This window comes from Rhinoraja longicauda, chromosome 11 (genome assembly GCF_053455715.1).
Source record: "Rhinoraja longicauda isolate Sanriku21f chromosome 11, sRhiLon1.1, whole genome shotgun sequence".
Taxonomy (NCBI): Eukaryota; Metazoa; Chordata; class Chondrichthyes; order Rajiformes; family Arhynchobatidae; genus Rhinoraja; species Rhinoraja longicauda.
Window position 1 is genome coordinate 42,990,091 of NC_135963.1, and position 24,616 is coordinate 43,014,706.

General features: G+C 41.4%; 1 protein-coding gene across 6 annotated transcripts in view; it reads right to left on the bottom strand.

Moving 5' to 3' along the window:
• pde4ba (phosphodiesterase 4B, cAMP-specific a) overlaps positions 1–24,616 on the bottom strand; it is a 444,556-nt gene that overhangs the window by 128,624 nt on the left and 291,316 nt on the right. For 4 of the 6 annotated variants that reach the window (XM_078407495.1, XM_078407493.1, XM_078407492.1 and 1 more), the window contains one exon: positions 3,882–4,076. The exons of the other annotated variants lie outside the window; for them this stretch is intronic. In XM_078407495.1, the coding sequence (XP_078263621.1) occupies positions 3,882–4,076 (195 nt within the window). The remainder of the gene's footprint in view (positions 1–3,881; positions 4,077–24,616) is intronic. 6 annotated transcript variants of the gene reach the window in all.

The following is a 24,616-nucleotide window of genomic DNA, read 5'->3' on the forward strand; positions in this document are numbered from 1 at the left end:
GTCTGTGTCTTCCTCTCTCCTGTCACGCAGTCTGAAGAAGGATCTTGACCCAAAACGTCACCCATTACTTCTATCCAGAGATGCTGCCTGTCCCGCTGAATTACTTCAGCATTTTGTGTCCATCTTTGGTGCAAACCAGCATCTGTAGTTCCCTACACCTTACCATTTTAATTTCCCTTCCCATTCCCATTCCGACTTTTCTGTCCTGAGCCTCCTCCATTGCCATTGTGAGGCCACATGCAAATTAGAGAACTAGCTCCTCATATTTCGCTTGGGTAGCTTTCAGCCCAGCGGTATGAACAATGAATGATCTATTTTAGGTAATTTATACAAACACTCACTTCTGCCCTCCCCTCCTTACTCTCCTTCCTCCACTAAAACTCGGTTGAACAGTTCCTCAGTTCGTAACGATGTAGCCCTCTTGGGATCACACCGTCCCTAGTCAACAATTGGTCTATCAGGAAACCACCCTGTCGGAGGTCATCTCAAGCCTGCCCTAATGTGTCCTGGTATTTTCTTACTTCCAATTTCCCCCTTCCTACAATCAGTCTGTAGAAGGGTCCTGACTCAAAATGTCACCTATCCATTTTCTCCAGAGATGCTGCCTGACCCGCAGAGTTACTCCAGCTCTTTTTGTCTATCTTTGGTATAAACCAGCATCTGGAGTTCATTTTTATTGCAATTTCTATTGTTTAGTACTGGAAGATAAGACCCTGTAGTCTATCATTCACAGAAAACTAGATGTTAATACCAATGAAAGGGATTCTCACATTCTAGCCTGGTAATCAAGAGCAGGCACACTTTCACATAACAGTTCCTGGAAAGAGTTCACGACCAAGTGCCTTGAGCAATATGTGTACTTAATCTATCAAATGAGCATTATTCATTACGAGAAGCATGAGCTCAAAATATCAACGATTTACTGTCCAAACTCACATGACAAATACCTTCATTGCCAAGAGACCAGGAAGTGCCTAATACTCATGGAACCTGACCCCTGAAGGTGATCCCTTCATTATCACCACATCCACAACCAAGAATGGCTCATTGTGGGCTCCACCTTTCCTTGGTCATCAGTGCCGACTCTGATTTGTTTTGAACCTTAGAGGATATAGGAGTTTACATACATAGTTCCCCCAAAGTGGCATCACAGATAAATAGGGTAGTAAAGACAGCTTTTTATATCTTGGCCTTCTAGTCAGGGTACTAATTGTACTATTTGGCATGCTATGTTGCAGTTGTACAAGACATTAGTGAGGCTGCATTTGGAATACTGTGTTCAATTTTGGCACCCTGCTGTATGAAGGAAGTCATTTTGCTAGAAAGAGGGCAGAGATGATTTAAGAAGATGTTGCAAGGAGTCGAGGGCCTGAGCTATAGGGAAAGGTTGGGGACTTTATTCCTTGGAGCACAGGAGATTGAGCGTATTCTTACGGAGCTGGATAAAATCGTGAGGGAAATAAATAGAGTGAATACGCAGAATCTTTTACTTAGGGTAGAGGAATCAAGAACCAGAGAAAATAAGCTCAATGTAAGAGAGGCAAGATTTAATAGAAACATAAAGGGCAACTTTGTCACTTAGAGGCAGTGGGTACATGGAATGAGCTGCCAGAAGGGGTAGTTGAAGCAGATATTATAATAGCATTTAAAAGACACTTGGATAGGTACATCGATATAACACTTTTAGAGGAATATGGGACAAACACAGGTAAATGGGACCAGATTGGAAGAGGTATCTTGGTTTGCATGGACTAGTTGGTCTGATTTCTGTGCTGTATAACTTTGTCACTCTCTGTGCCCTATACACAATAGTCTTATGAATATTTAATATGTTGGTGGCACGAGCCACAGGGTGTTGCATGTGTCTAGTGCCCTGGTCTAAATCCAGATGCCACTGGCTCACAACTTTTGCGAAAAAGGGAGCCGAGTGCGTGAGCCTCCCCCTGCCAGTACATAACCTCTGCATCATCGAGACTCTCGCAATGCCTCCTCGTGGCAACACATGGTAACTGGGGCCACCTTCAGTCCCAGGCTAAACTGTGCAGGGATCTTGGAGGAACTCTGGCCCCCAGAGACGTGACGTGCAGGCCCACTGGCGTGTGGACATGTCCTGACGTCCATCAACCAGGTCCCAAATATGGGTTAAATAGCACCCCACTGCCTTGTGGGTAAGGCTCAGAAGAGCCAAAAGGCACTGGAGCTGGAGTCCCTAAAGATGGCCGGCTGATCCTTCGTGCGTCTGCCTTCCGGCAACTCCTGCAACCGAGTAGGCCCCAGACGTAGCAGCCACGCCGTTCCTCTGGAATCAGCCTATCAGGTCGAGAGGGGAATGCAGATGCTGGGCAAGTTTGTATTCCCACTTACCTGCCCAGGCTCAGCAGCCAAATCAAATGGAGAGGACACTTCATCCTTGCTGGGCACAGTGAGATGTAACCACAGATGAAAAATCCCCCTCTCCAAGCAGGACAAAGCCAAGCCGCACCTTCATCTCTCGCAGATGGACGGATGCCAGTAAGTAAGTAAAAGAATATTTAATACTAGTTTAATTAATATCATATGTACACATTAATTTCACATTGAAGTAGGGTGAGAGGAGGAACAGATAAGAGGTAGGCCTGTAAAGCTGAATTGACTTGTTTGTATGCTATAAATTCTATGTGTTTTTTTGTAATCATTTGTTTGCACCTTATCTGATATCCTTCCAGTTCTCCGCATTAAAATGCTTCTACTACCATACTCTAAGTGCTTGATGAAAAGCAGAGACGTGCAAAACCAACAGTTGGAAAGTAATGCAGTCTGCTTGCCAAGGTTTACAAATCATTTACTAGTTCCTCATGGAGTCTGGTCAGTATCAATGAAATATAAGTGAAGCATTAATTTTATCGTAGGTAATTTATTGCTAATCACATCTCAAAGATGCCTCCTGGATTCACCATTTACTTTGTATTATAGATTCATCGGAATAAAATAGTCTCAGGTTTGACTTTTGAACGTGTTGACTTGCTGATTTCATATGTGTGAAAGGTAGCAGGAGAGGTACCCTTACTGATCCTAATGCTTGTGACAAAGGAAACGATAAACCAGAAACCAGTGGCCAATATGTATTAGCAGTAGGATATTGGTCAAAACTGGAACCAATCGAATGATAACAATGTCTGTTAACATGTCTGATAAGTCCTTTGACATCGTTCTCTAGCTTCACATAAGAATATTATGAATGTTAGCTGCTTGAGTCCTTGAAAGGATACTTCAGCTTGTGTTTAGTTGTTTCTGAACAATGCTTAAATCTAGAAAGAATCATTCAGTGAAGGCTTTTAACTCGCTCAATATTTTTCTTAAACGCCCCTTTGTTTAGACACACAGAGTCAATTGAACAAAAAAAACCTGCAATAAAATGGGATGGTGAGAGGAGCCAAAAGATTGCAGAAAAAGAATCTCCAAAAGCAAATGGAAACTCTTAAGAATAGACAGGTTAAACATTTTCAAAATCCTTGTTGTGGCATTTAATCAATTCCTGCTGCCCAGTAAGATTTTCTCATGAAATTTTGCAGCCACATAATAGACAGACTTGCCTACTTGCCTACACTGACCGATGCCCATTTAGACTAGTCCCACCTGCCTGCGCTTGGTCCATATCCTTCCAAACCTTTCCTATCCATGTAACTGTCCAAATGTCTTTTAAATGTTGTGATAGTACCTACCTCAACCATGAGCTCAAATTAGAACGTTTTGATTCGAGTGGGTGACATAAAATTACTGCTGTAGATAATGAAATAGTTTCTCATGTATTGGCTCCATTGCATGGTTGATTTATGGCAAATTAGTCTCACATCTCAAAATTTGCACAGTGTTTACATGCTAAGAAGCCATGACTTACTTACATTTCGCTTGCAATTGATGAATTCCTGGACATAGATTTTGGTGACAATTCATAATCACTGTCTGACCGATAGAGAAAGGATTCCCGTCGCTGACTATGGCCTGGGAAATTAGTGTGCAATACAAGTCCTGATCCAGGGCTGGCTTGAGGTTCCAATGGGCTCCGGCCTGGGGAGGGACCATTCTCCACATCAAAACTATTGGAAAATGCACACATAGAAAAGCTTCATTGGCACATGCTTACTTATAACAGGCTTTAAAATTATCTGTCATATCACTATGCTCAGTTTTTATTCTTTTGCTTGAACCAAAGGTCACTTAACAGCTGCAGCTTAGTAAATGCCTTGATTCTACGCCAATGGCACATTGAGCTTGGCACAAGGGAATAAAAATGAGATCAAACAAACAACAAATTCCTTTCCTGGTTTTCTTGCTTTCTGACTTAGGTGACCCTCATTCAGGTTATGGAAATTCACCCTTACAGAATTCACAAATGACTACCCAAAATTTTGAGATAAGGAATAAAAACTCGCTCTCGCAGAACTTTTGTGAAATAAATCATAGTAAAAAAAAAAAATCAAACTGGTGATTCTTGACGCACCTGCAGATGATGCGGCTTCACATTATGGAAAATCACGACCAGTCCTGTGTTCTGGAAACACATCGCCCCTTAAGGGAATTAAAGTTAATGGACAATGTCTCCAAATGTTTTCAAGTGAACCTTATGCCAATTGCTTCATGTGGTCTGAATTTCTGAGGTGCACGGGAAATTTATTTCCATTTTGTTAGATCTGTACATTTTCTCCATCTACTTAATTGCTTTATGAGCAGGTAGGGGAAAAAAGCTAGAAAATCCAGATTCTGACACTTCCATGTTTAACCTTATAATTGATAAAATATAGATTGTGGTCTATAATTAAATATCCAGAATGCTAGCATTAAATAAAAATCAAAAATGTTAATCACATGAACTGTGCAGTTATACAGATCATTTATTCAATTTGATAAATCTAGGGAAACAGGTAGACACTAGTTGGAAAGTAATTCAGAAATGTAATACTTACAGGATGCTGAACCTTTTATAGGGAGAGACATTTACAAAAATCAAAAGGAAAACTGAAAGCTTGAAAGACAGCTGAAAGAAATCAGTAAGAATGTAATTGTTAAAGGAAATGAAGAACATGAAACCTATTAAATGGTAGATAGTTCCCAAAACATTGGAGAACAAGGTTAAGAAAAAGATGAAAGTTGTCCCGCTTGAAATCAATAACAATGCATTTAGAAAACGAACCAATTTTCCAATCAAATTAACAGAAAGCAGAAAAGAAGCACCCAAGCTCAGAAGGTCACTCAGTAGGGATGAAAATGAATATTATCTAGAATGCAGAGCGATTACATGTTTTCCAGATTGTATTGCACCTCAATGACAATTCAGACTAGCAGCTCCCGTTGTGAAATGACTTGTGTGTTATTTGCCACTTCCAAAACAAAGTAATGGAATTATTATCATTGTAATGTCGGTTCTGAGTGCTGCTTGATGAAATAACCATTGATGGGCAGATATAACTCAATCTGCTTTCCACAGCGCTCCTTCAGTAGCTTAGCAATTTACAGGGGATCATGCAGAGCAGGTCTCAGCCTGATCGTATAATCTCAACTCATGTATTTATTGGCGTATTCAGGTCATTCATCAACTTCATTCTCCACTATTCCTCAGGCTCATGGTCTTTACTTCCACCAAATCTCTTCTCCCTCTCCGGGTCATGTCGCCGATCATCTAACCAGCACCTCCTCACTGTGATCAGCCATCACAACATTGAATCTCAATAGTTTAGTTTAGTTTAGTTGAGAGATACAGCACGGAAACAGGCCCTTTCGGCCCACTGGGTCCGCGCCGACCAGTGATCCCCACACATTAACACTATCCTATACCCACTAGGAACAATTCTTTTTACATTTACCAAGCCAATTAACCTGCAAACCTATACTTCTTTGGAGTGTAGGAGGAAACCCACGCAGGTCACGAGAAGAATGTACAAACTCCGTACAGACAGCACCCGCAGTTGGGATCGAACCCGGGTCTCCGGCACTGCATTCGCTGTAAGGCAGCAACTCTACCGCTGCGCCACCATGGCCACCCTGGTTCTAATTGCCTCAAAAGCATCTGCTGACAGACGGAAACCCATCCTCACAGCTCCTTTGATTCACTGATCCCTTCCCAAGATTATCAAATATTCTGAATCACTGACTTTGTTCTCCTCCAGCAACTCACAGGATGTACCCTCCCTACACACACCCACACACTCTCCCCCATTTACATCTCCATTCCCAGGTAATGTTCAGGCTGCCACAAGAATACTTGAAATTAAAGCAGGAGTAGGACTTTCACTTTTTCAATTCTGCTTCACCATTTAATCCATTAGCTGGCCTTGATGCCTCTTCTGTGCCATTTCTCCACACCCTCCCATTCAATAGACAATAGACAATAGGTGCAGGAGTAGGCCATTCGGCCCTTCGAGCCAGCACCGCCATTCAATGTGATCATGGCTGATCATTCTCAATCAGTACCCCGTTCCTGCTTTCTCCCCATACCACCTGACTCCGTTATCCTTAAGAGCTCTATCTAGCTCTCTCTTGAATGTATTCAGAGAATTAGCCTCCAATGCCCTCTGAGGCAGAGAATTCCACAGATTCACAACTCTCTGACTGAAAAAGTTTTTCCTCATCTCTGTTCTAAATGGCCTACCCCTTATTCTTAAACTGCGGCCCCTGGTTGTGGACTCCCCCAACATTGGGAACATGTTTCCTGCCTCTAATGTGTCCCACCCCTTAATAATCTTATACGTTTTGATAAGATCCCCTCTCATCCTAAATTCCAGTGTATACAAGCCTAGTCGCTCAAGTCTTTCAACATATGACAGTCCCGCCATTCCGGGAATTAACCTAGTAAACCTACGCTGCACGCCCTCAATAGCAAGAATATCCTTCCTCAAATTTGGAGACCAAAACTGCACACAGTACTCCAGGTGCGGTCTCACTAGGGCCCTGTACAACTGCAGAAGGACCTCTTTGCTCCTATACTCAACTCCTCTTGTTATGAAGGCCAACATTCCATTGGCTTTCTTCACTGCTTGCTGTACCTGCATGCTTCCTTTCAGTGACTGATGCACTAGGACACCCAGATCCTACTCACACTTATCCACATTAAACTGCATCTGCCAAGCATCCGCCCACTCACACAACCTGTCGAAGTCACCTGTCCAAGTCATTCCTCAATCTATCAAATATTAATCAACCTCCACTTTAAATACTTCTAATGAACTAGTTTGCACCATCTGCTGGGGCAGAGAATTCCAGAAATCCACCACCCTCTTTGAGAAGAAATTCATATGTACCTCCGTTTAAAATGACCCACCCCTTATCTTACAGTTATGTCCTCTCGTTCAAGACTCTCCCCACTGGTGAAAACATCCCAACATCTATCCTGTCAAGCCCCCTTAGCTTCCTGTATGTTTAAACAATGTCACCCTCATTCTTCTAAAGAGAAGGCCTGCATTCCTTGGAGAAGGAATACAAGCCCAAACTATTCAGTCTCTCTTGGTAGGAATTGTCTCTCATCCCATGAATTAGGCCGATCAATCTCTTCTGTACTGTCTTCAATGTACATAAGGGGACCAATTATCAGCATGTACTATTCATTCCCTGCTCCTTTCTGACACACATCCCTACCTCCATCTCCGTCCTTTCTCCACCATGACCCGCTGGACTAGGCTTTAGATGCCACTGAATGTCCAATGACCAGAAGGACAACTGGCCTGCCAGACAGAGACCAATGAATGTACCTTCATGGACACAGAAGAAACTCCAAGTCACATAAGTGACCGGCTGCAGATGACACTGTTTGTAATTCAGGTGAAAACCACATTCCTTCATTTATTTTTGGCCAAAGTAAAGTACTGAAATTAAACTTCAGAGAAAGAATCTGATGCTATATATCAAGAAAGCTGCACAAAAGTTACTGAATAGTGAAGCTTTCAACTGTAAATTTCCATAATTCTGTTGAAGTGGAATTTGCAACAGGGGACTGAATTGTGGTAAAAATCACATTATTTTTTGGGGTAAAAAAAATAGGGACAAGCAAAGGAATTTAAGTGTTCGTTAATCTTAATTTAACTGCTGATGAATGACTAAGAACATATTTTCTAATCTCCCTACGACTTCCAATAAGTAGGCACAGCACATTCATGGAGTCAGAGCTGTACAGCATGGAAACAGGCCTTTCAGCCTACTTTGTCCAAGCTGACTAAGTTGGCACATTGGACTAGTCCCATTTGCCTGCTTTTGGCCTATCGCCAATAGACAATAGACAAAAGACAATAGACAATAGGTGCAGGAGTAGGCCATTCAGCTCTTCGAGCCAGCACCGTCATTCACTGTGATCATGGCTGATCAGCCACAATCAGTACCCCGTTCCTGCCTTTTCCCCGTATCCCTTGACTCTGCTATCTTTAAGAGCTCTATCTAACTCTCTCTTGAAAGCATCCAGAGAATTGGCCTCCACCGCCTTCTGTGGCAGAGAATTCCACAGATTCACAACTCTCTGGGTGAAAAAGTTTTTCCTCATCTCCGTTCTAAATGGCCCACCCCTTATTCTTAAACAGTGGCCCCTGGTTCTGCGCTCTCCCAACATTGGGAACATGTTTCCTGCCTCTAGCATGTCCAATCCCTTAATAATCTTTACAGCCAGGATTTTGCCATGTGCCATTTCATGCCCTTTTTGATGATTTCAGCAAGATAATGCCTTTTTCACGATCGAGTGCCTAAATCAGCCTTTTTTTGCCGTTAAAGTAACTTACAAGAAAATTTCCACCACCGGGGTGAAACCGGGGGCGCCACCGTCACTCGTTCATTCGTGGGTAGTGGACGAGGCCCCAATCTTTTGCAGTCAGGCTGTAAGTGGGAGTTAAGTGGTGATTGGAGAGGGGTGGGTGGGGAAGGGTTCAGTCTTTTCAAACTGGAGTCAGGCTGTGAGTAGGTGTGAAGTGTTAGTTGGGGAGGGAGGTGTGGGGAGTACCAGGGTTAAGTTTCTGTTTATTGAACTTGCAGTAGAACTCGTTCAGATCATTGGTCAGCTGACGATTGTCCAAGGGGCAGGGAGTTTTCCTCTTGTAGCTTGTGATTTCTTGCAAGCCCTTCCAAACTGAAGAAGAGTCATTAGCTGAGAACTTGCTCCTCAACTTCTCAGAGTACCTTCCCTTGGCAGCTCTGATTCCCCTTCTCAGCTTGTACTTGGCCTGCCTGTAGAGGTCTGCATCCCCGCTCCTGTAGGATCTACCCTTGCAAGCGTCAAAATGCCTAAAGTCAAGTCAACGCCTTGTAAAACACTGAACGATTTGGTGAGAGTGTACGGGAGTGATATATTTTCTACAGCCAACTGTGTGCTGTTTTGCAAAGCATGTGAGAAAGCAGTGAATCATGAGAAGAAATATTTTGTCTCCCAGCATGCACAGACAGCTAAACATAAGTCGGCGGCAAAGAAACTGAAGGTGGGAAATACGCAAGCTTGTCTCCTCACTACATTGACTGCTGGCTCCAGTCACAAATCTGAGTTTTCGAGTGATCTGTGCAAGGCATACATTGATGCTGGAATTCCACTGTGGAATTTGGAAAACAAATCTCTCGGTTTTTTAGAGAAATACACAGAGGAACATATACCAAGCGAGTCATCATTACGGAAAATTTATGTTGACAGCAACTTCAACATTGTTGCAGAAAATTAGAGATGAAATTGCATGTAACAAAATATGGATCTCAATAGATGAGCCAACCGATGCTGTGGGGAGATATTTTGCCAATGTGGTCATTGGTACACTGGAGGCAGGCCAACCATCAAAGGAGTATTTGTTGACATCGTAAGTATTGGAGAAGTCAAACAGCTCAACTATTGCTCCGTTGTTTACATCTTCACTTGCTGTACTTTGGCCAGAAGGTATAAAACACAAGAATGTTCTTCTGTTTATGACTGATGCAGCTCCTTACATGAAAAAAGCTGCTCGTGCTCTTAAAGCCTTATTCCCCAAAATGTTTTGCATTTGACATGCTTAGCTCACGGACTCCATAGAATTGCCGAGCAAATACGAAGCTTGTTTCCAAATGTCGATCGCCTAGTTTCCAATGTCAAGAAAATCTTCCTCAAAGCTGTTGAGTTCAAGGCAGTTGTTCAAGGAAATGGCACCTGAGATTCCGCTACCTCCTCAGCTCGTTTTGACAAGGTAGGGTACATGGCTCTCTGCTGTACTCTCCTATGCTGCAAATTTTGAAAAGATAAAAGGAATCGTCAACTGTTTTAAAGAAGAAGAATCTGCTGCAGTCAGGATCGTCAGTGAAATCATGCAGAAAAAGTCCCTCCACCGAGATCTTGTATTTATTGCTTCCAATTTTGCAAACTTCGCACAAGCTATCACTTCCCTTGAGAAACGTGGCGAAACATTAGTGAATAACTTGCAGGTTTCCAACAAAGTAACTGACGATATTCGTAAAGTTCCTGGCCATGTAGGTAAAGATATACATGGAAAATGTGAGAGAGTGATTTTAGGTAACAAAGATCTTGAAGAAATACAAAACATAGTTAAAGTTCTCAAAGGTAGTTGTTATGCACAAGATATCAACATGAATACAGAGTCTGTAGCTTGTTTCGGGTATGCACCAGTGACCTCAGCTGGGGTAGAAAGAAGTTTTTCACAAATGCAGCATATTCTGTCTGACAGACGGTATAGTTTAACACCAGATAATTTGAAAAAAATGCGCGTAATTATGTGCAACCAGGCAACTTTGGTCATTTAATGCAGTATACCTTTATATTATCATTTTAAACCATATTTTGGTGATAGAAATACATACCTTTTTATGCCTTTTTTTGTCAGTAAATGCCCTTTTCGTGCCTTTTTTGTAATTTTATTATGCCTATTTGCCTGCCTATTTCAGAGATTTTTAGCGCCTAAACATCCTGGCTCTAATAATCTTATATGTTTCAATAAGATCCCCTCTCACCTTTTGAATTCCAGTGTATACATGTCCAGTCACTCCATTCTTTCAACATATGACAGTCCGGCCATCCCGGGAATTAAACTCGGTAGCGCAGCGGTAGAGTTGCTGCTTTACAGCGAATGCAGCGCCGGAGACTCAGGTTCGATCCTGACTACGGGTGCTGCACTGTAAGGAGTTTGTACGTTCTCCCCGTGACCTGCGTGGGTTTTCTCCGAGATCTTCGGTTTCCTCCCACACTCCAAAGACGTACAGGTATATAGGTTAATTGGCTGGGTAAATGTAAAAATTGTCCCTAGTGGGTGTAGGATAGTGTTAATGTACGGGGATCACTGGGCGGCACGGACTTGGAGGGCCGAAAAGGCCTGTTTCCGGCTGTATATATATGATATGATATGATAACCTATGGTGCACTCCTTCAATAGCAAGAATGTCCTTCCTCAAATTTGGAGACCAAAACTGCACACAATACTCCAGGTGTGGTCTCACCAATGCCCTGAACAACTGCAGAAGGACCTCTTTGCTCCTATACTCAACTCCTCTTGTTGTGAAGGCTAACATGCCATTAGCTTTCTTCACTGTTTGCTGTGCCTACATGCTTACTTTCAGTGACTGATGTACAAGGACACCCAGCTCTCATTGTACTTCCCCTTTTCCTAACTTGACACCATTCAGATAATAAACTGCCTTCTTGTTCTTGCCACCAAAGTGGATAACCTCACATTTATCCACATTAAACTGCATCTGCCATGCATCTGCCCACTGATCCAACATGTCCAAGTCACCCTGCATCCTCATAACAACCTCCTCACAGTTCACACTGCCACCCAGCTTTGTGTCATCTGCAAATTTACTAATGTTACTTTTAATCCCTTCATCTAAATCATTAATGTATATTGTAAATAGCTGTGGTCCCAGCACCGAGCCTTGCGGTACCTCACTAGTCACTGCCTCTCATTCTAAAAGGGACCCATTAATCCCTACTCTTAGTCTCCTGTCTGCCAACCAATTTTCTATCCATGTCTGTACCCTACCCCCAAATCCATGTGTTTTAATTTTGCCGACTAATCTCCTAGTGGGGCCTTATCAAAGGCTTTCTGAAAGGCCAGGTACACTACACCCACTGGCTCGCCCTTGTCCATTTTCCTGGTTACATCCTGGAGATGAGGAAGAACTTTTTCAGTCAGAGGGTGGTGAAGGTGTGGATCTTATTGAAACATATAAGATAATTAGGGGATTGGACACATTAGAGGCAGATAACATGTTCCCAATGTTGGGGGAGTCCAGAACAAGGGGCCACAGTTTAAGAATAAGGGGTAGGCCATTTAGAACGGAGATGGGGAAGAACTTTTTCAGTCAGAGGGTGGTGAAGGTGTGGAATTCTCTGCCTCAGAAGGCAGTGGAGGCCAGTTCGTTGGATGCTTTCAAGAGAGAGCTGGATAGAGCTCTTAAGGATAGCGGAGTGAGGGGGTATGGGGAGAAGGCAGGAACGGGGTACTGATTGAGAGTGATCAGCCATGATCGCATTGAATGGCGGTGCTGGCTCGAAGGGCTGAATGGCCTACTCCTGCACCTATTGTCTATTGTCTATTGTCTATTGTCTAAAACATTCCAGTAGATTAGTCAAGCATGATTTCCCCTTCGTAAATCCATGCTGACTCGGAACGATCCTGTTACTGGTATCCAAATGTGCCGCTATTTCATCTTTTATAATTGACTCCAGCATCTTCCCCACCATCGATGTCAGACTAACTGGTTTATAATTCCCTGTTTTCTCTCTCCCACCTTTTTTTAAAAGTGGGATAACATTAGCTGCCCTCCAATCCACAGGAACTGATTCTGAATCTATAGAACATTGGAAAATGATCACCAATGCATCCACGATTTCTAGTGCCACCTCTTTAAGTACCCTGGGATACAGACAATCAGGCCCTGGGGATTTATCAGCCTTCAGTCTCAAGGGTTTAATCTTCCTAGTCCTCTCAATCCTTCCTATCTATATTGCATATATCTGTCCAAATGCCTTTTAAATTTCATAATTGTATTTGCTTCTATAGCTTCTTCTGGCAGCTCATTCTAGGGACGGACTACCCTCTGAATGAAAAGTTGCCTGAAGTCCCTATTAAATATCTCTCACCTTAGCCGATGCCCTCTAATTTTAGAATCCTCTCCCCAGGGAAAAAAGGACTGTGTGTGTTCACTTTATGCATGCAGCTCATGATCTTGTACACCTTAATAAGGTTACCCCTCAGCCTTCTATGCTCGAAAGAATAAAGTCCCAACCGATTCAACCACTCCTTATAACTAAAACCTGCAAGCCCTAAAAATCCTGGTGAATCTTCTCTGCACCCTTTCCAACTCAATGAATTAGTTCCTTTAGCTGTGTGAGCAGAAATGTACACAGTACTCCAAGTGTCTTATACAGCTGTATCATGATGTCCCTAAACCCTTCCTACTGAAGGAATGGCGTGTCAAATCCCTTTTCACCCAATTATTTATTTGCCTCGAGTACTTCACAATTTGAGATTTGTAATAGAAAGAAATCACGTGGTTAAAGTGCACATTGTCAGATTTTAATAAAGGCTATTTTTATATATTTTGGTTTCACCATGTAGAAATTACAGCAGTGTTTATACATAGTCTCCCCATTTCAGGGCACCATAATGTTTGGGACACAGCAATGTCATGTAAATGAAAGTAGTCATGTTTAGTATTTTGTTGCATATCCTTTGCATGCAATGACTGCTTGAAGTCTGCGATTCATGGACATCACCAGTTGCTGGGTGTCATCTCTGGTGATGCTCTGCCAGGCGTGTATGGCAGCCATCTTTAGCTTATGCTTGTTTTGAAGTAGCCCTTCAGTTTTCTCTTCAGCATATAAAAGACATGCTCAATTGGGTTCAGATTGGGTGTTTGACATGGCCACTCAAGAATTGACCATTTTTTAGCTTTGAAAAACTTCTTTGTTGCTTTAGCAGTATGTTTGGGATCATTGTCTTGCTGTAGAATGAACCACCGGCCAATGAGGTTTGAGGCATTTTTTGAGCAGATAGGATGTGTCTATACACTTCAGAATTCATCATGTTACTACCATCAGCAGTTGTATCATCAATGAAGATTAGTGAGCCAGTACCTTCAGCAGCCATACATGCCCAGGTCATAACACCCCCACCACCGTATTTCACAGATGAAGTGGTATGCTTTGGATCTTGGGCAGTTCCTTCTCTCCTCCATACTTTGCTCTTGCCATCACTCTAATATAAGTTAATCTTCGTCTCATCTGTCCACAAGACCTTTTTCCAGAACTGTTGTTGCTGTTTTTAAATACTTCTTGGCAAACTGTAACCTGGCCATCCTATTTTTGCCACTAACCAGTGGTTTGCATCTTGCAGTGTAGCCTCTGTATTTCTGTTCATGAAGTCTTCTGCGGACAGTGGACATTGTCAAATCCACACCTGACTCCTGAAGAGTGTTTCTGATCTGTCGGACAGGTGTTTGGGGATTTTTCTTTATTATAGAGAGAATGCTTCTGTCATCAGCCGTGGAGGTCTTCCTTGGCCTGCCATTTCCTTTGCGATTAGTAAGCTCACCAGTGCTTTCTTTCTTCTTAATGATATTCCAAACGGTTGATTTTGGTAAGCCTAAGGTTTGGCTGATGTCTCTAACAGTTTTATTTTTATTTCTCAGTTTCATAATGGCTTTAGACTTTCATTGGCATAACTTTGGTCCTCATGTTGTTAAACAACAATAAAAGTTTCTAAAGGTGATGGAAAGACTGGAGAAAAGACTAGGTGCTGAGAGCTCTCTTATACCTGCATTAAGGAGGCATTTAAATACACCTGAGCAATTACAAACACCTGTGAAGCCATAGTGTCCCAAACATTATGGTGCCCTGAAATGAGGGGACTATGTATAAACACAGCTGTAATTTCTACATGGTGAAACCAAAATGTATAAAAGATACATCCGACAATGTGCACTTTAACCACGTGATATTTTCTATTACAAATCTCAAATTGTGGAGTACAGTGGCAAATAAATAAATGATGGGTCTTTGTCCCAAACATTATGGAGGGCACTGTATGTATACTGTTTCAAAGCATGGAACCAGTCAGCATTTCACACTGCTTTTCTTCAGTAATTGATTTATATTACATTAGGAGATGGCCACAGTCACAGGAATACCCATCAGATATAAAATCCTTCAGTCACATTTATATAGTTGAGGCATTACACATCAGGGTGTTCTTGTCCATTAAGCCGCTTTCATCGACATTAAATGAATACCTACTGATTCTGAGGAATAGAACTCTCTCAGCATCTCTCTACATCTGGTACTGTGCAGTCAGATGCAGAATGAAACTCTGAAGATGGTCCCAACTGCACCAATTAAACATGTTTTCTGTCACAGAGTGTAGTTATCAAGCCTAAGTGAAAACTAAAATCGATGTGTGCAATTTTCTCAGAGCATCCTGTAGCAATGGAACATAGATTGGAAGAACAATACAAAAATTTCCATTACAAAATCCCAGAAAATTTTAAGATCTAACTGACTGCTCTTTTTATTTGTATTTTATAATGGAGATTGAGGGGTAAATGTTGGCCATGACAAGAAGAGAAATCACGAGCTGCTCATTATAAAATGCCATGGGACATAGAAACATAGAAAATAGGTGCAGGAGGAGGGCATTCGGCCCTTCGAGCCAGCACTGCCATTCATTGTGATCATGGCTGATCATCCACAATCAGTAATATGTGCCCAACTTCTCCCCATATCCCTTGATTCCACTAGCCCCCAGAGCTCTATCTAACTCTCTCTTAAATTCATCCAGTGATTTGGCCTCCACTGCCCTCTGTGAATTCCACAAATTCACAACTCTCTGGGTGAAAAAGTTCTTTCTCACCTCAGTTTTAAATGGCCTCCCCTTTATTGTAAGACTATGGCCATTGATTCTGGACTCCCCCAACATTGGGAACTTATCTCCTGCATCTAGCTTGTCCAGTCCTTTAATAATTTTATATGTCTCTATAAGATCCCCTTTCATCCTTCTAAACTCCAGTGAATACAAGCCCAGTCTTTTCAATCTTTCCTCATATGACAGTCACGCCATCCCAGGGATCAATCTCGTGAACGTACGCTGCACTGCCTCAATTACAAGGATGTCCTTCCTCAAATTAGGAGACCAAAACTGTACACAATACTCCAGATATGGTCTCACCAGGGCCCTATACAACTGCAGAAGAACCTCTGCTCCTATACTCAAATCCTCTTGTTATGAAGGCCAACATGCCATTAGCTTTCTTCACTGCCTGCTGTACCTGCACGCCAACTTTCAGTGACTGGTGTACAAGGACACCCAGGTCTCGCTGCACTTCCCCCTTACCTAACCTGACACCATTGAGATAATAATCTGCCTCCTTGTTTTTGCCACCAAATTGGATAACCTCACATTTATCTACATTATACTGCATGTGCCATGCACCTGCCCACTCACTCAACCTGTCCAGGTCACGCTGCAACCTCCTAACATCCTCTTTGCAGTTCACTCTAATTGGATTATATTAGCTTTTAGTTTATTTTTAGAGATACAGCATGGAAACAGGCCATTCTGCCAAGTCCAAGTAGACCATCGATCACCTGTTCACACCTGTTCTTTTTATATTATCCCACTTATCATCCACTCCCTTCACACTAAGGGCAATTTACACAGGCCAATTAACCTACAAACCTGCATATCTTTGTGATATGGAGGAGAAAACGGAGCACCCCGAGAAAACCCACATGGTCACAGGGAGAACGAGCGCACTCCACACAGACAGCACCCGAGGTCAGGATAGAATTTCCCTAGCGTCTGGTGCTGTGAGATATCAGCTCTACCCGCTGCGCCACTGTGTCGCCCCTGATCGGATAACATCTCAGCTTCAAATTAACCTAAACCCTTCTATTTCTGTGCTGAGAATTCTACTTACGTGCCAAGCCTCATACTTATCAGGACGTGTGTGTGCACTGGAGATCCGCCAGGAACTAAATTAACAAAGCCCCAGGTCATTTCAAATGTATCCCATACAATTAATATTCCAACAGTGACAGTACCAAAGTTTTGTAGACTTAAAGGTGGGAATGTTGAGCCTGCTTCTGAATTTAACTATGTAATCAAAATTGGCATTAGAGAACAAATATTGAGGGAATACCGTCTGGTTAAAAACATTTCTTCAGGATTGCTTGTGCTTGGTCTACGAAAGCCTACTGGATCTCCCAGTTGCCCATTTTAACACCTCTTTTCATTCCTATACTGACTTTTCTGTCCTGGGCCTCATCCATTGCCAGAGTGAGGCCATGTGCAAACTGGAGGAACAATACCTCATATTCAGCTTAGTTAGCTTACAACCCAAAGGTATGAACGTTGAATTCTACAATTTTAGGTAACTACCAATTCCCCCTCCCTTCTCCCCTCTCAACCTCCATTCCCCCCCCCCCCCCCATCCCCTCTCCTCTCCTCTCTCCACTGTGCCCCACCTGGACTCACACCTATTTCTCCCCTCCTCCCACCTACATTTCTTCCTCCAACGTCACAATTCACAACTCTTCAATCCTTTTGTCTCACACCTCCTGCTTTTTCATCTCTGGCCTTTGTCAAACCATCTGCCTATCAAAAAATCCCTCTCACCTGTATCCACTTTGTCAGACAGATCCAGGGCCCAGTTAATCAACAGGAAAGAACCAGGTCAGAAACCTTCTTAACAGCAATAATCAGTGCTCAAACAGAAATTTTTGACACCAGTTGAAAGTAAATCTGCATTGAATGACTGCCTTTCTTTTTCTCGTTTTGCACTTGAAATGTTTAGCTGTGATCTCTGAACTGTTATGGACATAAATACACAAACGTGTAAATAATGCCTCGGCAAATCTCCTGGAGTCATGATTACATTGAATAGGAGGATATGCGTTTTAATAGCATATCATTTTTTAATGACATATGACATGTCAAGTATTTTCAGATTTATGGTGGCCAATGATTTATGTCGATTTTACTCTTTTATTGGATGATATTCTGGGACCATTACCAAATTTTAAAGGGATCAAAGTCTGTAATTCTCTTTATTTTACCATGAAAATACAGTGACATTGTCAAGTCAAGTCAAGTCAATTTTATTTGTATAGCACATTTAAAAACAACCCACGTTGACCAAAGTGCTGTACATTTGATTAGGTTCCAATAGAAAAAAAAAGAAAACATACAGTAGCACGCAAACAGTTCACAGCGCCTCCTCAATGAGCCTCAAACGCTAGGGAGTAGAAATATGTTTTGAGCCTGGACTTAAAGGAGTCGATGGAGGGGGCAGTTCTGATGGGGAGAGGGATGCTGTTCCACAGTCTAGGAGCTGCAACCGCAAAAGCGCGGTCACCCCTGAGTTTAAGCCTAGACCGCGGGATAGTGAATAGCCCCAAGTCGGCCGATCTGAGGGACCTGGAGTTAGAGAGGGGGGTTAGAAGATTTTTGATGTAGGGGGGGGAGTGTCCATTTAGGGCTTTATACGTGAATAGGAGGAGCTTGAAGTTGATTCTGTACCGTACAGGGAGCCAGTGGAGAGAGGCCAGAATCGGGGTGATGTGGTCCCTTTTACGGGTACCCGTCAGGAGTCTCGCTGCGGCGTTTTGGACCAGTTGCAGGCGGGACAGGGAAGATTGGCTGATCCCAGTGTATAGGGAGTTGCAGTAGTCTAGGCGGGAGGAAATGAAAGCGTGAATGATTTCCGTGATTGTATTTTCCTTCATCGAGTTATTCATTTTTTCCCCATTTCTTTTTAAGACTCAGCACAAATGCAGCATGTGCCAAGTTTGAGGGGAGGGGACCCCAGTTTTCTGCAGCATTTGGGAGCATTTGGAGATGGCCAAAGTGTTTGGCATAATATCAGAGTTTTCTGCCTTGAAAACTGGCCTTTTGATTTTGCCAGATTTATTTTGAAACGCTGGGAAAAAAACATCTTTGACAGAAAGAAAATGGGAAGTGGGGTTTTGGTTGAGGGAGTGATTCTGGAAAGATTTCTGCAAAGAGGTAATGAGATTACATGGCTCAACAGCAATTGAGAATGGTTAGGGTGTTACCAATGGTATTTAGGCGGCACGGTAGCGCAGCGGTAGAGTTGCTGCTTTACAGCGAATGCAGCGCCGGAGACTCAGGTTCGAATCCTGACTACGGGTGCTGCACTGTAAGGAGTTTGTACGTTCTCCCCGTGACCTGCGTGGGTTTTCTCCGAGATCTTCGGTTTCCTCCCACACTCCAAAGACGTACAGGTTTGTAGGTAAATTGGCTGGGTAAATGTAAAAAAAATAAAAAAATTGTCCCTAGTGGGTGTAGGATAGTGTTAGTGTACGGGGATCGCTGGGCAGTGTGTACTTGGTGGGCCGAAAAGGCCTGTTTCCGGCTGTATATATATGATGATGATAATCCTTGTCTCCCTCAACCTCACTGATGATTAGACATGATGGATTCATTATCCTTGGACAGAACCTCTTTCTATTTGTTCTAGCTCTGCTGGCTTGCCCACATTTGTTTCCATTCTTGCCTATCTAGTCATCAGCAGACGATCAACAGCAATAGCCTCTCATTCTCATGCTGCTTCTCAGATGTGGGTGGGATTGTCATTCACTCAGTCAGACTACTTCCTACCCTGCTGACATGTAGGAAACTGAATATAGGGACATTCCAAATTTCTAAAACATTATTAGTCATCTCAGGTTACCCACGTCCTGCAAACATTGTATACATAAAGGAAAGGATCCACTTGCCTGCACATTGCAGAGTTGTTAAGACCTCAGGGATGAAAGGAAAAAGAGGCTGAAAAACTTTACTACATGGGATCAGGAAGATGAGGAATATTCCAGAACCCATTAAGAAAGAAAAAAAAAATCCTCCTATCTTTCTTACTCGTCCCTGCAAAGCTCTCCTAAAAACTCCATATTCTTCCATGTGCTATACCTTCACTTCCATTCCTATCCAGCTCAGAACTACTGAATGACCATCGATCTCCAAGCCTGTCCCATAGTTTAAGAAGGTTTGCTCTACTGCTGCACATATACATGCAGTTAGTTTCCAACAGGATTTGTAAGACCAGGGAGCACATTCACCTGCAATTATTCCAAATGAAATATAACATTCTATTATTACACATTTTAAAACTGGATGTATCATTACTTGCGACTAGGAACGATACAGATGATAGAACTTGTGCAATAAATCTTACCTTTTCTGCAATGCCGTAGGACCAAAAATTACTACTACGATATAAATGTAACTCAAGAGAATAACTATAAATGATTTGGATAGCTATTAAGTACTTCACAAGTAAGTATTCAGCAGACATCCAAGTATTGTCAGAAATATTTCACTATAAATACTGTAAAGTTCATAGCTCTGATGTCTAAAGAGCAGACTTTCAAAAATTCCACATAAGATGTTTATCACTGTCATATCACAGTAACCTACTTAACGTATCAGATTTGATTCAGTACAAAAATGTCTTCGGACCCTTAGAGCCATGAAGTCAGAGTTATACAGCATGGCCCACCTTGTCTTTTGCAACCAAGATGACACTAGTTCCACTTGATGGTGTTTGGCATAATCCCTCTCAAACTTCCAAATATCATTAGTGTACCTGCCTCATCCATTCTCATCTACCTGTTAGTTCTATTTACTTACCACCCTCTGTGTCAAGATGTTGCCCTTTGGATTCCTATTAAAACTTTGCCCTCTCATCTTGTGTTCGTGACCTCTGGTTCCTGATCCCCCAACCCGGTAGAAACAGGCTGGTGCATTCGCCCTATCTATTCCCCTCATGATTTTACACATCTCTATAAGATCACCTTTCAGTCCCAAACACTTCAAGGAGTAAAGTCCCAGCCAGCACAACCAGTCATTTGAGTCCTGCCAATACATTTGTGAATCTTTTCTGCACACTTTCCAGCTTAAAGTTTACAAAAATATTAACAGAAACAGGAGTAAGAATAGGAATACTCTATTGTCACATGTGACTAGGCACAGAGAGATTCTTTGCCTGCATGCACAATGTATACAAATAGCAGCCACCTGCGGCACTGATAAAGTTACAAATCACGACGGCTCCCCCTCAAGACAACAACAACATAAAATATTACAGCAGATGATCAAAAGCAAAGGAGGAAAGAGAGGTAGAGATTTTGGCCGGGTTGAGGGTGAGGGGTGTGAGTGGGTGTAATGTAGGGTTCAAGGCAGCAGATGGCAACACTATGTTACAAACATGGTAATAAGAAAGTGACGGCGCAGCAAGAAAACAATGGAACAAAGATTTGGAAAAACAAGTTACAGGGGCAGAGAAACAAAACAAACAAAAGGAGGGTGAACTACACCATTGATAGAGGAATAGAGAAAATGGAATACTATTTTGGTTATGTTTTGACTCAAGAAGGAGCAGTGAACCAGTTTCAAACATTGATTAAAAATCTCTTATTTAAAATGAGTAACTGGACAAAGTTCTGACTTCAGGTCTTGGCAATGAATTATTTTGTCTTGATGTAATTCAACATTCTTCACCATGATTCATTAGCTGCTCTATGTCTTTGTCGTCCACCCTGGGTAGTTCTACAAAACTGGCAACATTTGTAGCAAAGCGTCAACTACGGTACTCTGAAGCACCAATTGCCACTTTTGATTGTTGTAGTTGACATACGAAAAAAAGAAAGACCATGATTCACTTTATTTTTAAATGCACAATTTTAATTTATTCCTGACTTTACAATATGATGTTGAACCTGGAGTCCAAAATTGCAGCTCAGTCTATGAAAGATGACTGTCATCTAGCTGTCAGTCATTTTTGGACTTGAGCATTGATGCACGTATTCACAGAAATTCTAAACTTGTCTCACTTGCAAGGGGTAAAAATAAGTTACACGTGGAATAGTTGTCACTGCCTTTGAAATGATGGCCCAGACTTTGCATAATTTCTTGTCATTACTTGAGTTTATTATGTGTATCCATTAGTAACCCCATCCATATCCTGATTTTACTTTTATTTATAAAATGTGAGATTTTTTTTTGCGTTTTCTATATTCTTTGATAATTTTATTTTGGCATGTATCTTCGTATTCCCAATCTCTTTTTTTCTTGAAAATCAAATTTCAAACTAAAACAATACTTGTTTCTCTTTCCACAAATGTTGCCTGCCTTGCTCGTTATTTCTAGCACTTTGGCTTTATTCTTGTTTTCTTTATGTTTCCATAACTCTTTCACATTTGCATCTACTATCTCCTGTATAATCTATATACTTTACCTTTTCTTTTAGTTTAAATTTCATCCTTGTTACTATATTTACCACTAATGTATCATTGTCATCTAACTTGTTCTTGCTTTCTCATAGATTTATTTCCCCTGGACTCTTCAAATCACTGTTTAAATATTTCCTGCTGCTATTATTTTTCTTTCTTTGCCAATATATTTCTTTTGTATATTTCCCTTTATCCTATTCCAATCCCTTGAAAATTATTTTTCTTTGCAATTTATTATTTTGATCTTTGTCTCACTTATTGACTACCTCGTACATTGCTGTGACCATTGTTGAGTAGATATTCCCCTTCTTTATTCTGTCTTATTGAATGTTACTATATTCTGCAATGTCCCCTCTCTTGCTGTACTTTTATGCACTGGTTAAGGAAGAGGTTCTGCACACATTCACAAATTCTGTACTTTTGCTCCTCTTCTTATAAATATTGTTTTAAATATTTGTAACAGTTCCCACAATTGTCATTCTATGAAACATGATATCACATATTTTCCTCTATATTTCTTTTCCTCTTTTCTACTTTAGGTGGTTTGCAATACACACCTTTAAACAAGATAATTTGTTTCATATATTTGACTACATCTATATGAATTCAATTTCAAACCTCTAATTTCCAATTGCCATTATATTATCTCTAAACTGTCAGCTATCCCATCCACGTCTTCCTTCCCAATCTTTTTTGATTATTTTATAACCTAAAATATTTAGTTGCCCATCTTGTACAGTAAATGTAGGCCTGTTACAGTTATTCCAAATGCATCTGGTTTCTTACCAGAAATGTTTGCCTCTACTCCATTCTTCAGATGCTGCGTGAATTGTGCTTAGAGGCATGTTACTTTGTTCTCATTTGGTTTTATTTCAGCAGTCTTTCTACACCTCTGCTTCTGCAACTGTACGTGTATCACATTTATTAATCTTGTTTCTTACCACTCTCTGTGTTTGAGATAAGGGCCTGAATGTCCTCTTTCTGTGCTGTAACAATTCCATGATTGACCTCTATATTTCTAATTTCTCTCCATTTTTAATATATTTTTAACTTTTCGATTCATGTTATCGCTACTTATGCCTACTTCTACCTAGTTTAAAGCCGCCTTTATCCTTCCCATTAGAATACTGACTTCACTTATGTTTAATGTGTAAGACGGAACTGCAGATGCTGGTTTAAACTGAAGATAGACACAAAAAACTGGAGTAACTCAGCGGGACAGGCAGCATCTCTGGAGAGAAGGAATAGGTGATATTTCAGGTCGAGACCCTTCTTCAAACTGGTTAGGGGTAAGGGAAATGAGACATATAGATGGTGATCCTATTCCTTGCCTCCAGAGATGCTGCCTGTCCCGCTGAGTTACTCCAGCTTTTTGTGTCTATCTTCACTTATGTTTAAGCCTGTCCCAACAATGCAGCTCCTTGTACCAAAGTGACATCCCTCCTTCTGACTAAACCCCTTGGGTTTAACTCCCAAGATTATCACGCCTGAAGTTTTCTTTTTCTACAAGTAGATTCCTCAGCAGAAAGTTGGAACTCTGTTCTTGGACTCCATAAGAGTCCAGTAGGGAAGAGCAGCTGGAGTGCACCAGCCAGTAACCTTCAGGAAGTCTGAGAGTCCCAAGTTTCCTGACATTTAAGTAAGGAAAGGCCAATAATTCAAAATCTGTCACTATTTATGCTAATCAGATGTTAGCTTCATGACAACCACTCTACTGTTGCTCACAGTCATTCAGGTGTAAGTACAGAAAAAGTAAATTTTACAATTACAATAGTCATTGAACAATAAAGCTTTTTCAGAAGTGACATTAAAAGTATCAAAAGTTATGGGAGTTATATCATGATGAGTCATTGAATGTAGAATACACTAGTAAAGGTTTAAACACATAGGACGAACAAAATTTCCTATAATCTTCTGAATGTTGTAGTTGTAGCCATTCTGCCAAGGCACTCCCTTAATTGTAAACACACATGTAAAGTCATCTTATGAATATTGCCATGTGGGATGATGGTGTGGGAGTGTAGTAGAAAAACAACTAATACATTAACAATAGCACAGGATTAAAATGATTAAAATAACCACGAGAAAAACGTAAAATTAAACGTAACTGTTTTAATTATATGTGCTCGTTGGTGTGAATCTGTGCTGATGATACATTGTGCCATGCGAGTCTAATAGGTGCAAAACCTCTGCAAATTTGTTAACATATTTGTCAATATTTCACTTATCACAAGTTTAACTTAATTTTCGTTCTCATGGAAAGCATTCTATGAGAGCTACACATGGTCTTGATAAGTTCAAAAGCCATGAAGGTAATACTCGTGATTCTTGTATTTCACTGTTTTTTGTAATGATATAATAAATAAACTGAACAAACTTATCCAAAACCTT